This window comes from Nicotiana tabacum, chromosome 1 (assembly GCF_000715075.1).
Source record: "Nicotiana tabacum cultivar K326 chromosome 1, ASM71507v2, whole genome shotgun sequence".
NCBI lineage: Eukaryota > Viridiplantae > Streptophyta > Magnoliopsida > Solanales > Solanaceae > Nicotiana > Nicotiana tabacum.
This window is the reverse complement of record NC_134080.1, coordinates 70,914,288-70,929,022: the sequence shown is the minus strand read 5'-3', so window position 1 is coordinate 70,929,022 and position 14,735 is coordinate 70,914,288. Positions and strand designations below refer to the sequence as shown.

The window sequence follows — 14,735 nt, the reverse complement described above, 5'->3', positions numbered from 1 at the left end:
CTCGAGCTCGACGAGGCAGCGACGATGGTGTTGGAGCTTGTTCTGGGGTCGTGAGGGTGATGAATAATGACGTGCGTGTGTGTGTGTTGAGGGGATAGGCAGGGCAGCCATGGATGAGCTTGGAGAAGCTGCCAGGGGCAGCCATAGGAGGTGGGTGGTTTTTGGATTTTTGGAGAAGAAGAGAGGGGGGCGGATGGTTTTTCTTAGGTTTTAGGGTTTTTGTGTTTGTCTTTTTTTTTGTGTTGGACACAAATGAAGAAGCGGTGTTGGGTATTTGGGTTAATGGGACGGACCGGGTCGACCCGGTTTGAAGTGGACCGGGTCGTGGGGAAGGTTGGACAATTGTTTGGGCCTGTGGTTTGAAATTGAAGAAGTTGCCCAATCTGATTTTTCTTTGTATTTTTGCCCTCTTTTCTTCTTTTATTTTTCTAAAATTAAATTATAAAAATACTTAAATTAATATTAAGAACTAAATTAAGTTATAAAAGAGCAAATTAACTCCCAATAACAATTAACGCACAATTAAGTAATAATTAAGCATAAAATTGTATATTTGGACATTAAATGCTAAAAATGCAAAAGATGCCTATTTTTGTAATTTTTAATTTTTGTAAAACAAACTTAATTACTAACAATTGTAGAATTAAATCCTACCTGCAAAATGTGACATATTTTTGTATTTTTATTAATTTAACAAATAAACATGCAAGGAAAAATACAAATAATCATCCAAAAATGTCACAAAAATACTCAAAATTGCACACCAAGGAAAATCATTTTATTTTGAATTTTTTGGGAGTAATTCTCATATAGGGCAAAAATCACGTGCTTACAACACTTAAATGACATTTTAAATTATATTTTGGGCTGAGCACTATGTTTTACTATTACTACTCCGTGTAAGAAAAAATGTCCCAATTGTATAAGGTAGACAACAATCACTATTGGTGAGCCGCTCTATAAAAATTCAAGACAAGAAGAAAGGAAGAAGGATAGCGATCGCTTCTATCACTATTAATGAATAGTATTTCACTATTGTGAATAGTGTTAGTACTGATGATCAATAGTGTCGCACTATTCTTGTGAATAGTACCTAAACCAATATCGTATTTTTCTACCAGAATTATATTTGCCCATGCTTTGATATCAGTTGTTGGGAAGCGTGTTGGACTAAATGAAGGATATAATAATTTCAAGAGAAAAATAATAAAAACTCGTAAAACAAGACAAGACAAGATTTACGTGGTTCGATAATTTTTGCCTACTCCATTGCCACATAGAGAATGTTTTATTAATCCTAAGAGAAAGAAGAAATTTGAGGGATGATATATAACTGAAGAAGGGAATACCTATTTATAGACAGAACGTCTGTTGGAAAAAATATTCAGTGAATGTGAATACGAAGAGGACAACACCACAAACTGTGCACCAAATTCTTCTTTCACATTTGCAACCTGTCTTTCCTGACTCTTATTTCTTTCGGTCTTTTTCTATATTTCCTTTCTTTCTTTTTCTTGACTTTTTCATTTTGCTCACATGGGTTTGTCCCATCATGGTTAGTTTAAATGTTTTGGAAAATATTTTCCTCATGAACTTAGTTTTCTTCAATTGGAGAAAAATATTTTCCCTATTAAAAGAATGAAAAATATTTTCCGAAACTTCTTTTTAACCTTTCTCCGACCTATTCACCAACTCACCCCCACCCCCACCCCTAACCCGCACAACCTATCTTAAATAGAACTATTATTAAGAGTACTTTATTTTCATGTTGTAAATAGAGTACTTTTTTTTATTTCACAAAATGAGTATATTCTTTTCATGATATAGTAAAAATATTGTCTTTCATTTCAATAAGACGAGTACTTTCTTTACTTTCTTTTCATAATACAGAAAAAGTATTTTCTTTTCTTTCAACAAACTAAGTATTTTCTTTTCGTGAAATAGAAAAAGTATTTTTTTCAACAAAATGAGTACCTTTTTTTTTCATGATCTAGAAAAATTTTCTTTCATTTCAAGAAAACGAGTACTTTATTTTGATGATGTAGAAAAAATATTTTCTTTCATTTCAACAAATTGAGTATTTTTTTCATGATGTAGAAAAAATATTTAATGAGTATTTTCTTCATTCAACACAATGAGTAATTTCTTTTCATGTCGTAGAAAGGGTACTTTCTTTTCAAACAAAATAAAGTATTTTCTTTTTAGTTATCGAGCTCAAATTTCAACGTTGTTCTTGTGCACAAAAAGTAAAGCAGCACATTAGTTCCTTTGGGTTTGTGTAAATTTTGAAAAAAATAATTAAATTCTTGAAGAAAATAGAGTTTGGAGGGGGAGGGAAGAGTACATGAAACGTGAGATTTGAGGGGGAGGGGAAGTGAGTTGAGGAAAGCAGCATAAAGAATTATTTTCCTAAAAAGTTTTTTACTCACCAACCAGACAAAGAAAAATAAATAAAATCACTCATTTTATAGGAAAACATTTTCCTTCTACCAAATCTTGACACCCTTGCTTCTCTCTTCGTTGTAGCGTTCCTCTCAAATTTTAATCAATCAAAGACGCACAAGAAGATAACGACCAACTATATATATACCCTATGATGAAAATGAGTTTACGGTCTCTGACTCACAATGTAAAATTACGCTTTGTTGATCTACAACATCCGTAATTTCATATCAAGTACTCCTAATTAGACGTTAACGTGCATAGTCGGTTAAATTATACTGATGGTAAATAATTAATATATAACTTAAACTGAAGAGCTTAGTTCCAAAATAAACCCATAAATAAAAGGGGTTAGTAGAATAGTTTCTTTTTTTTTTTTTAATTTTTTGGTGTGGGGTGAAAAGATCAATCAAAGTTAGGTTAGATTGCGTTTTTTGTGTGATTCGGTGAGGCCTTTTTGTTGTTGTGATTATGACGTGTAAGCTAAGTGATACATCTCAATAAAAGTTGGAAGTGCAAATTTAAATTTGGTTTCCTAGAATGAGTTTTAATCATTGAATATCGTAGTTAGACCTTCTAATTAGGTGATATTACTCAGAATTTCTGTAAGCATGTTTTGATTTTCATCTTAATTCTTTTCCATTTAATATGTGTTTAATTATCCTCTTATGAAGCAAGAAGGAAGAGAAGAAAGAAGTATATAGATGCTTGTCCAAACCATCCGTTAAGCTTGAAATAAATTAATGACCATTGTATGTCGAGTTGCAAAAGTCTTTTCGATTTACTTTCCAATTACGAATTTTTGGTCGTGATGTTGGTTTAACTAATTTGTTCGTTTTGAAGAGTGAAGAGATTAGAATGAAGAAAAAGAAATTAAATGAGATATATTTAATTTGCCTTAATTAGTTGACATTTTCCCTCAATTATTGATTCTTTTTTATTTTCAAATAATCAATCATATTTTATAATATAATCACATTTAAAGTACATATATAACATTTAATAGTCAGGTAAAAATTTGTTTAAGGAGGCAAATTACAAGCTAACGCTGATTTTTATATATTGCCCCTTATTATTATTCAACTTATACACGATGACGGGTCCAAAATTAACTTTACATCGCGATTTGTAACTACAAGTCAACCTTGAAAGAAAAAGGAGAAAAATTACAGTTTTGACAGTAATGCTCACACACTTGTGCAACACAGAGTTGGAAAAAAGAAGCATAATTCATGATGATGCCAACACCGTCGCGCGCACAGACAATGCCGCGCGCAGATCCTGATGCCTTGCTCGCGGCCAACCGCAGGCGGACTCCAAATAGTGTCGCGCACGCCAATAGCACTGCGCGCGCAAACCCTGATGCGAAAGACAAAGTTGCTGCCAACTGACCTGTTTTCTGCCTTGTAAAAAACTAAGTCCTTTTCATTGTAAATATAGAGTAGTTTTATTTCATGTACTTTCATTATGTTTCTTTAGCTTAGTTAGGTCAAGTCTTGTAACTTTGGTTTATTATTTTTAAGCATTATATTATTAGGGGACCAAGCAATCAAACTTTCTAGCAAGCAAACATTTCTCTATACGGGTGTCTCTCCCCCTCGTAGCCTTTTGTAATAACTTTCATTAATGCAATCAAGCTTTCATTCTGAATTCTTATTTTCGTTTCCGCAATTGCTCTTGACATTGGTTTTTCCGTACGGCACTGACAATCTCATCTAGCATACAGAGGGGACCTCGGTTGGCGGACATCAACTGCACTGACATCGGTTGCTTAGCCTTACGTCGCCCTTCCAAGGAACCTCAGGAAGGCGCCGCGTAACATCAAGAATGAATTAACTTTAGTTTTTCAAATTTGTCCTTATTTACATATATATCCAAGTGTGTCAAGTTAACAATATGCAAATCTTAATTAAAGGTAATTTAGTCAAAATACTTTTTTAAGGAGTTAGTATTTTCTTAAGGGACATATCAAAGGTCAAAATGTCACTTTATTGTGGATCAGAGAGTATATAATTTAGAAGGTAGACGAGTAAGGCTTGCATAAGAAAATGGTACTATAAAGAATGAATTAACCGACCAAACTTAAACTGAACCCTTTTGACTTGAGAAATTATGTAGACTTTGCTCTGTCAGTATGGAGTCCTTAGTTAGTATTTTGTAATCCAAAAGTAGCGAATTTTATATGCAAGTCCCCAGTTGAAATGCTCCACTACTTTATTTCTACATTTATTTTATATATATGCACAAGACATGTAAATTAAAACTGTAGTGTGTCTGCTATGCATATGTGAGTGAGATGTTAGAATCAAGATTGAATTGAGTGTATTATTGCTTGCCCGCAATTGAGACGACTTGTTTAACTCCCGAAGAAGAAGAGTTTGACATGGGTTTGTTAAAAGAGATAACTAGAAAATTTAAAAAAATGATGGCAGGAATATGAGAAAAGATTAGACTGGAGTTAATTTTCTTGGCGAGAACTTCATTTTTTAATTTTTGCGTACGCGCTCAAGTCTCAAGATCGAGTGGTAGACATGCAATTTGCCACATCATCAAGGCATGTTTAATAGGTACATTTTCTATTTATAAAAAAAGTGGTTTAATAGCTTGAATTCTCAGTTAAGGCATCTAAACCAAAAATTCTGGCAAAAAAAGTAAAGAGGAGGAGGAGAAGACTAGGAAGAAGGAAGACAGCTGACTGAAAAATGTTGCACAATGATAGTGGTCAGTGTTTGAGAAAAGGTAGGTTGAAAATTTCATTTTTGGGCCGTGCGCGCTCAAGTTCGAGCAGTAAACTGTCATGTCACCGATTTATGTTTAATAGGTACATATATTTTCGACGTTATAAGAGTTTAATAGTTTTTTTTTAAAGTTAATGTTTAATAGGTTACACTCCTAGTTAAAGCATGTAAATGATTATTTTTTTGTCAATTTTAGTGGTTCTATGTTCTGCAAAAATTAAAAGAAATCAAGTTAATCACTGTTTAGTTGCGACATATAATCACTACTTTCCCCCTTAAGCTACCGCCATCCCCCTATTATATTCTATTGTATCTTGCTTCCTTGGTAAAAATAGAATATTAAAGTAGTTACTCTAGTTTTTACTATAGAATTTGAAAAAAGAACCCCAAGGTTGTTTTGCCAAAACTAACCAAATTAAAATACTATTCTTGACAAAAAAACTATTACTACATGGAAACACTACTATGTTATAGGTATTTTTCAATTAGAGTTGAAAGTTAATTTTCTTAAACTAGTAAGAAGCACCAAATATGGTCTAAGATTAACTTATACGTAATTCACCGCTAAAAAAGAAAAAGAAAGAAAGTGAAAGGGAATCGGGAAAAGCCAAAGACAAAAAGATAAGAAAATATCATTCTTTGATGACACCGTAAAGCAAAATACGTACGAAGCGAACAAAGAAAAAGGGCCAGGAACAGCCGACGCCACATATTATTTATTTATTCATTATTACTCCTAAACAAACCATACATACATATACATAGATAGATAGACAGTAAAAATAAAAATATACCCAAATTCCAAAGGAGAGAAAACGCGTGACTTGAGAGCCAAAGGTGAATCCAAAAGGATTTTTTCGTTGCTTTCGATTCATAGAAACTTCAGCTGAAACACACACACACACACACACCAGCTAGTGTTAGTGCCTTCCCCTCCCCCCCCCCCACACACCTACAGGTCAGTAATTTATTTCTGAAACACACACACACATTAAGATTTTGTAGAAAGGTTAAAATATTGAAACGGATCACGAAGAATTTGATTTAATAGGTAAACCCAGGAAGAGAAATAAATTGATAATATATAACCCATAAAGATTTGGTGAAGAATTTGATTGTTATTTCTTTTGTTTATTTGTTAGCTTTAATCTTTTCATTTGATTCATTGGTTGTAATTATTGTTCTTTTGGAGTGATTACTTCTTAATAAAGGTCAACGTGTTGGTGGGGGATTTGGGGGAATTTTTGGTTGATGACTAAGAACTAGGTTACTTTGTGAATTGGGGTTCTTGTTAGTGGGATTATGGATGTGAATTTGCTATATTGACCTAGTTTGATTGTTGATTAGTGGATTCTTACTGGATTTGTTGTTGGATTACTGATTTAAGTAGCTATGTTGCTAGTTAGTGTTTGTTTGTTGTTACTCGTGATGACACTGGTGCCTGGGTAAGCTAGCGTGCACCTCGAGTATTCCACCGGGTATTTGCTACCTTTGACCACCATAGGTATCAGGTAACTTTGCCCACCAGGCTTATGCCGATGGGAATAAATCACTTTGTGTTTTTATCCTCTGTTAGGATTTGAACCATAGACCTCATGGTTCTCCGTTCATTGACCACTTGGCCACAACATTGTGGTGGATGACTGAAAAAAACCTTTAGTGTGTGAGTTCGTGTTCTTCTTAATGTGACTGGCTGTGAAATTATGCTATAATGTTTGTGCGTCGATGATTATTGGGTTCTGTGTTGTGGTTGCTAATGTTTATATTGCTAGTATCATATTGGCTTTTGTTACATTATGTTGCTATTATAATTTAAGGATTGTTATAGAGTTTCTTGACATAGCAATATAGCATCAGGAGTGTTGAGCTAGTTTTTTGCCAACTGGGGTGGCTATTAGATTTGTGGCGATGCTTAGTGGATTGATCATCAAATAGTCCCTAATATAAGTAGAGTTGCTGAATTGTTGAATTTTGAGTTTAAAGGTCATGAAGACAATAATGGACGCTCATTAAATAATTTTGTATTGAAATGTATCTTAGCTTAGTCACTGGGGAAGTTGTGGATAACCATTCTATTCATCTTCTTGTTAAATTATATTTTTATTTTCTCCATTTTGAGCTCTCACCGTACCACACAAATCGCAATTTTCTTTTGGCTGAGGTTGACTGGTTAATTTTGTTCTTGCTTCCTACCTGCTTCTTCCTTTTCTTTTGAGCCCGTGGTGATGAAGTGTCATGCTTTTCAAGTTGAGAGAAGACATACTTACCATTCTACTTTTGTTGCACTTTGAACAGAAGAACTGCTTAGACTTCTCATATGACGCTGGTGCAGTCCCTGAATTAACTGGTTGATTGTGAAGAGAAGAGGAGAATTTTTTATTCTGTTGAAGTCAGACTTCTGTTTAAGACTTTTGCATCCCATGTTTCCAATACTTACCTCTCAGTCAGTGGACTTAGATGGCCAGTTCCTTGATAGGGCTACACCGGAAAAGCCAAACTAACCAGTTCCAATTATTAATGGAGCAAGCAAATAACCGTAGCAATGATGAGCATGTCATTGACATAACGAGTAGCAGCGATGCATCCTCATCAAGCAACCCCCATGATAGACCAGTCAATAACTTGCTGCATGAACAAGCTGAAGATCAGCCATCAACAAGCACAGCAGTGCCTGTCTCACAACATGCATTTTCTTCTGCTAATAGATCAAACTTGAGGAACTCATCATTTGTTCGAAGAGGAAATGGGCGTAGCCGCCATCGGAGTCCTCTGAATTCCTTGCTATGGATATCCATTGAATTAGTCTTGACAGTGAGCCAAATAATTGCAGCAGTTGTAGTGTTGGCCATGTCAAGGGATGAGCACCCACGTGCTCCACTATCCCAATGGATCGTCGGTTATGCATCTGGGTGTGTAGCAATTCTCCCTCTTCTCTATTGGCGTTTTCGTCACAGAAACCAGAATTCAGATCAGGATTCATCTCAGCAGCAACAGGGTGCTTCGCAGACTGAACTCTCAGCCAGACCTTCATCGAGTACAAGGAGTTCAGAAGTTGAAGGTCGTCAGACAACTGGTACAGCTTCTATAGGTGGTCAAAGTAGTGGACTACAGAGCAGAAGGTGCGTTCTATTTCTTTTCCATATATGGGAAGTTCAAAAATATCATATAATAATTCACATAAATTGCAATAGAAAAGAAATAAGCGTAATGGTGTTGTTCACTTGGTAAAACTTGTCCTTGTTAAACCACTCCTCTAACCATGATACCTTTCTCAAAAAAAAAAAAAAAAAAAATAAACCACCCCTCTTAAGTCTTATAAATTTCAAAGCCGGAATTTTCATTTCTGGTATGTTTTAGCTTAACTATGCACTTCGTATGCTGTTGCAAGACTGGGCATGTGTAATGGTGTACAGTCCCTTGATCTGTTGTACACCACTACGATCTGACTTGGAATGACTTGGTAAAACTTGTCCTTGTTAAACCACTCCTCTAACCATGATACCTTTCTCAAAAAAAATAAATAAATAAATAAATAAACCACCCCTCTTAAGTCTTATAAATTTCAAAGCCGGAATTTTCATTTCTGGTATGTTTTAGCTTAACTCTGCACTTCGTATGCTGTTGCAAGACTGGGCATGTGTAATGGTGTACAGTCCCTTGATCTGTTGTACGCCGCTACGATCTGACTTGGAATGATTAGCATGTTGGGGCTGAAAATGGGCATCATTTACCAACTGAAAGAGGGAACATGTACCCATAGCATGAATTTTGGAATATTTATATATTTGAGAAGCAATATGTTAATTTCAAAATTGAGTATCATTGTCAGGTAGATAACATTCATGACAAAGTAATTCAGTCTGATATTTTGGGAAATATGCAACTTGTTTTGACCTGTGGGAAGTGTGTTCCTTATGCTTTCTGTTTTTTGGCGAGTGAATTTGCTTGATTGAAGTGTTCCAGGTCAATATATTGAGTGGCTTTCACAGATGGCCAATATTTCTGGAACCAAGGACATGACCATATTTGTAACTTAATAATGCTTTTGGCACTGATCATGTTCTTCAACTAATTGTGACCGATACTTAAATGTCTAATAGATGTTCTGATGACAATAGCTGCCTCACAATGCTCTTCCTTTTCCATTATTTTGCTTTCATCTGGTATTGGAAACTTGTATTGAAATTAATGTACAAGATGGCAGGAGGGTGTGCTGTTGAATTGAGTACTAAAGTAGCTCGTTTCCCTATTGCAGGTTAAAGGCACTCGTTGACTACTTTAAAATGGCACTAGATTGCTTTTTTGCAGTGTGGTTTGTGGTTGGCAATGTCTGGATATTTGGCGGACACTCTTCTTCCTCTGAGGCTCCTAACTTGTACAGGTGATGTTTCATTAGTGTTCTCATTTTGGCGTATATATGTACTTTTCTCTCTTCTCTACCAGCATTCTAGTTGCTCATGTTTCTATTTATTCTCAGGTTGTGTATAGTATTTCTAACCTTTAGCTGTATCGGGTATGCGATGCCATTTATTCTATGTGCAACAATCTGCTGCTGCCTCCCCTGCATTATTTCAGTCATGGGCTTCAGAGAAGATCTGACTCAAAACAAAGGAGCCACACCAGAATCAATTAATGCTCTTCCGACCTATAAATTTAAGGTAAAGAAAAACAAAAGTGGCTACAAAGAGGCTGCTGAAGGTGGGATTGTGGCTGCAGGAACAGAAAAGGAGCGTGTCATATCAGGAGAAGATGCGGTAAATTTTTCCCGTTTTGACATAGTTTTTTCTGGTTTATTTGTGTCCGTTTTAGTGACAAAATTCTCTTTTGAAGAATGAAGAACTTTGCAAGCTTGAACCTCCACCATCCTCCATTTGAAATGGGGGAAAAGAAAGAAAAAGAGAATTATTTATCCTACCAATAACTCCCCCTCCTCTCTCTCTCTCTCTCTCTCTCTCTCTCTCTCTCTCTCTCTCTCACTCTCTTCCCCACTGCTGTTTCTGCAAAGTCATACCCTGTGGTTTATATCACTTCTTGCTTTGGCTGGCGGTAAGAACAGATTACTTCGGATTGATCTTAGTTTGGTTTTGCCCCATGAGTTTGAACCAGGGCTAACATTTCAGAGCTTCTTTTGTGCTAACATATCACAACTTTTTTTTCTACTTTAGAATGACAATTGCATCTGAATGGATTGTGAACCCTGTTATGCTGCTTTGCCTCAGTTCCATTGAGCCACCAAGGCACTAGCGCTCGAAAAAACTATGACGTTTATTCAGTTGTTCTTTCCTTTCTTTTCCATCCCTCTGGTAGTGGTACTTGAGACTTTGTGGACTTCGATACCTGGGAGTTCGGAGTATAGCTTCTAGCATTACTTCTTACTGGCGTATGGAGCAAAGCCCCGGGGAATCCTTTGATGACACTCTAAAATTCCACATACTTCGCATTTTAAATGAGTATGACGAAGAAAAAGTTATATAGGCTTGTTTCCTCTTTGTAGAGAGAATCCTCCTCTAGATTCATTCTTTCCCACTGTCTATGTTAAGATGATTGCTGTTGTTTCTTGTTAACTAATTTTGAGAAACAATAATAGATGAAGGGTTGTGTTATCCATTGTTTGGCTCTAGACAAAGGGTACAAATCATAAAATTAAATACTTGACTCTGGATGACATCTAATAGGTCTCAAGTTCTATGAATGCACGTTCGTCGCCTTCAAAGGCCCTTTATCATACACTTCAGCACTTGAACCTGCATCAAGCATACATTGTTGAGTTCTTCCTCAAGCAGTTGCAAGCCAACTGAAACATTAAAAATTGCTTACACTCGGATTGTTTATCTGGTTGCTTTGCTCTCTATGAAAAAGTACCAATCTTTGAGAAGCTTTCTTCTGCTTAGGCTGGGCTTGTTTCATCCACGCCTTTTCTACCAAAGTGAGGCGAACAGATTGACCTTTTAACTTAATTACAAACTGGAGATTCCACTTTACCTTTGGTTGGGAGATTATAATTGTCTCCCAAAAGCGAACTGCCACTTTGTCTTATCCACAGTTTTTTAGATCCTTTGCTATGTATTGGTGTTAAATATTTTGGGCTGTGAATTCTCTCAATCCAAGTAGTGTCTTTTGCCAAGCTCCTAACTAGAAATATTAACATTTTCATCATTGTCATCTTCCACACATATATATTACAATATATTGATTGATGGAGCTGGTGTAGCGGACCTGAAGGTCCTTAGTAACAACTTTTTCTTGAACTAAATGTTACTCAAGCTCAATATGTTTTTTTGGAGCATGAAAAATAGGATTTGCTGCCTGGTAGCAGTGAGGTTATCACACCACAGTGTTGGAGCTTGAGGAAGCACTCCTCCAAGCTTTCGAAAAAGATTTTGCAACCGTGGTAGCTCAGCTGTTGCAGGCTGGCAGCTGCCAAGCCCCTATATTCTAACTCGGTGCTTGAACGAGTAACCACACTTTGCTCTTTGGAGCTTCAAGAAGATTTAGACCCAAGAGAAGCACAGCAGCCATATGTGGACCTTCCATCATCTATGCTTTTTATTTCCTGCCTAGTCGGCGTCAAACTAGTGAAGGTTAAAGTTAAACTAGGAGATGGTTTCCAGAGCAAATATATTAGGAAGTTCCTATTCACATGATAGTACACATTTTCAATGTCTAATTTATACATCAAAGGCATGTCCTACTCAATATAAACCAACCTTTCTGCTAAACTTAAACTGTCATTTATTAATCCTCTCCTATAAACCAAGTTACTGAATATGTTTTTTTTTTCTTCTCATTTAGTGGTTATTCTAGTAGAATTGGTAACCCCCACCAAACCCAAACCAAAACACACATACACCCCTTCTCAATCCTTCCAATTTTCTAGCACCTTTAGTTCCAAAGTAATGAATATTTAGAAGCAAAAAAACTTGCTGGAGGATCTCAGGGAGGGTAAAACATGTCTGGTACGATAACCATACAATGATATATTTGGTAAAAATCATTGTGTTACAATGAAAATTCATGATACTCTTGAGTTATAGGTAATTGACTGCAGAAATGAGTTGAGTGGCATTGTAATTGCTGATTCATGGGAGAAGAAAGATGTGAAGGGCAAATAGTAGGTGGAGACTTATGCCAAAGCTAAGGGTAGGGTTGCAGAAAATGGAGTAGGAGTTGAGAGAAAGTATTGGGTGAAAAAATCACATATTAACCTGAAACTTTCTACATCCAGAATTATCCAAATTGTGGGGACACATGACCTTTTTCAAGACTGAAATAGTATAGACCTTAAATTGGAAGATAAAGGTGCTAGCTTACATATGAGCTAACCAGTTGCCACTCAAAAGTTGATTGCGATCGCTCATGAGCTAACCAGTCGTGAGTGATTGCTACACTCACCTCTAACAACTTGCTGTCCATGACCTTATATATCCCTTCCTAGCTTCCTGGAAAAACTGCTAAATTACTATTGCAAGCTCAATTCCAGCGTTAGGATCAAAATTGGAATTTTGAGAAAGTGCCTGTGAATTAAAAACGTCCGCAGCAATCAATCGATAAATTATGCTGAACAACTGGAGATAATTATTCATGGAAAAATAAGTCCTTATGTATGTCGATATCTGCACTTAGCTTTGCATCAGGTCTGGTCATACAGTGTGAGTTGGTGATGATTTGGTTTCTCTGTCCATCTTCGCATAATCTCTTTGTGAGCTGTTGGATAATGCGTTAACAGATGTCCATAGTTGGTAGTGAAGCCTTCTGGTCATCCAATAAGAAATTACAGACATGAACATAGGTATATCGGTTAGCAGTATGGGTATGTAGGTTCCACCTGAGATCATACTGTTGACTGACAAGTATGTTTGGGAATTTGGCCTAAATACGTGAGAATATGTTGACTCCAGTATATCCATAGTGCAGCTTACTATCAAAAGTAGAAAGCCAGTATGCTTCTTATATGCATTAGAATGTTCTGAATTTTAGAGCTGACATGATCTGCTGATTATGCAGAGGCCATTGTCTTCCAAAATTATTGAGCTGAGGGTCTTCCGGAAACAGCCTCTCTACCTTCACAAGGTAGGGGTTAGGTTTGCGTACATACTACCCTCCCCAGACCCCGCTCGTGGGAATACGCTGGGTATGTTGTTGTTGTTGCATTGTCTTCCAAAACAAAACTTTTAGCACAACCCTGTTGTCACAATGCTTGTGATTATGAATTTTCATTTTCTGTTGCTTGATGTGATGTATTTTTTTTTTTCTTTTGCTGGGCGTTGCTTGATGTCACACTAACACCATTGTTATTGAAAAATTTGGAGAAAATATATAGACTCTTAACCTTAGGTATAATGCATAATCATTGTGTAAAGATCACAGAGGATACGTGCCATTGCTGCTGGAAAAGCACTTGTTCTACACTTAACAGTGTACACCCCAAAAGAAATTGGACTAGTCGAAGGGCATGTAACCCTTTGAATTATTTTCACCAAATTCATCTTAATAATTATTTAACCCTTTGGTTTCACAGGCATGTTGCATTTGCTTGGCGAAGTATGTGAACAATGATGAGCTGAGGGAGTTACCCTGTTCTCATTTCTTCCACAAGGACTGCGTGGATAAGTGGCTGAAAATCAACAACACATGTCCGCTTTGCAAAGCTGAGGTCGGTGAGACCCTTTTGAGCTCTCTTACTGAAGCAACTGCAAATTTGCGTCAGAGTTCTGCATTTTAAGTTGCCACCCTGTCCACATGCTAGTATAGAAGAGATGCTTTTTAAAGGAATAGTAGTTGCCTTCATATATTTTCATTTTCTTCCATCACTTTTTCTTTTGGGCTAAAAGTTGTTAGCTTGTTAGATTTATACTTCTGTCGCAAAATCTGTGAGGTGATAAGATTGCTCGGTTGGTAGAAAGCAAGATGGCATTTTTTCCACTGTGGCGTTGATGTGAAAATTTGGCGTGCAATGCCAATTACTAAATTCATGATGGTATTAGCATTTGATAAACATGTAGTAGTTTATGTCAAAAGGTTTGCTGGTTGTCAACACTCAACAGCCATGTAGGCTTGTACTTTTCCTGTAATTAAGTGACAAAGTGAAAATGCAAGGGATTACATTTGCAAGAAGGGGCATCAATCATATTTATGTTTTCTCACCATTTTTTCCATTTTCCATTTTAACATCTCTTTAGAGTTCCAAGTAGTTTTGCTATGATTTGTTCTAGCTATTCCTTCAATTGCATTCAGCAGACTGGAATACTTGAAATTTTTTATTTTTTTGTTGTTTTCACACATATTAAGGAATCACTTTCTTAGTACTCCCTCTGTTCACTTTTACTTGTCAGGTATACTAAAAATATATTTTCATTTTTACTTGTCATTTACGTATATCAAGAGACAAATAAATTTCTGTTATACCTATAGTATTTATTACTCATTTCAAATTATTTTCTCAAATCCAATAAAATATGTATCAATTAAATGGATATCATGGTAAATTATGCACTTCGTTATTTTTTAAGGGGCGTGAAAAGTCAAAACGTGTCAAGTAAAAGTGAATGACGAGAG

The 14,735-nt window shown here is 36.1% G+C and overlaps 1 protein-coding gene across 8 annotated transcripts; it reads left to right on the top strand.

The window, feature by feature from the left end:
• Nucleotides 1-5,878: 5,878 nt before the first annotated feature.
• LOC107807132 (E3 ubiquitin-protein ligase At1g12760) lies at nt 5,879-14,294 on the top strand. 8 transcript variants are annotated; one of them, XM_075251486.1, is made up of 6 exons: nt 5,879-6,017; nt 7,476-8,299; nt 9,436-9,561; nt 9,658-9,934; nt 13,185-13,250; nt 13,699-14,294. In XM_075251486.1, exons 2-6 carry the CDS (start codon nt 7,638-7,640, stop codon nt 13,900-13,902), a joined length of 1,335 nt encoding a protein of 444 aa, XP_075107587.1. In that variant the 5' UTR covers nt 5,879-6,017; nt 7,476-7,637; the 3' UTR covers nt 13,903-14,294. The 8 variants fall into 8 exon arrangements, with proteins under 8 accessions (XP_075107587.1, XP_075107610.1, XP_075107601.1 ...); XM_075251509.1 differs by having other exon boundaries at nt 13,185-13,311; XM_075251496.1 differs by having other exon boundaries at nt 5,942-6,138.
• The last annotated feature ends 441 nt before the right edge of the window (nt 14,295-14,735 follow it).

Bases quoted from the DNA above. Each gene is read 5' to 3' on its own strand.
- LOC107807132 (XM_075251486.1), top strand. From the start codon at position 7,638: ATGGCCAGTTCCTTGATAGGGCTACACCGGAAAAGCCAAACTAACCAG. The intron at 8,300-9,435 runs GTGCGTTCTATT...TCCCTATTGCAG, and splicing joins AGTGGACTACAGAGCAGAAG to GTTAAAGGCACTCGTTGACT. The intron at 9,935-13,184 runs GTAAATTTTTCC...CTGATTATGCAG, and splicing joins TCATATCAGGAGAAGATGCG to AGGCCATTGTCTTCCAAAAT.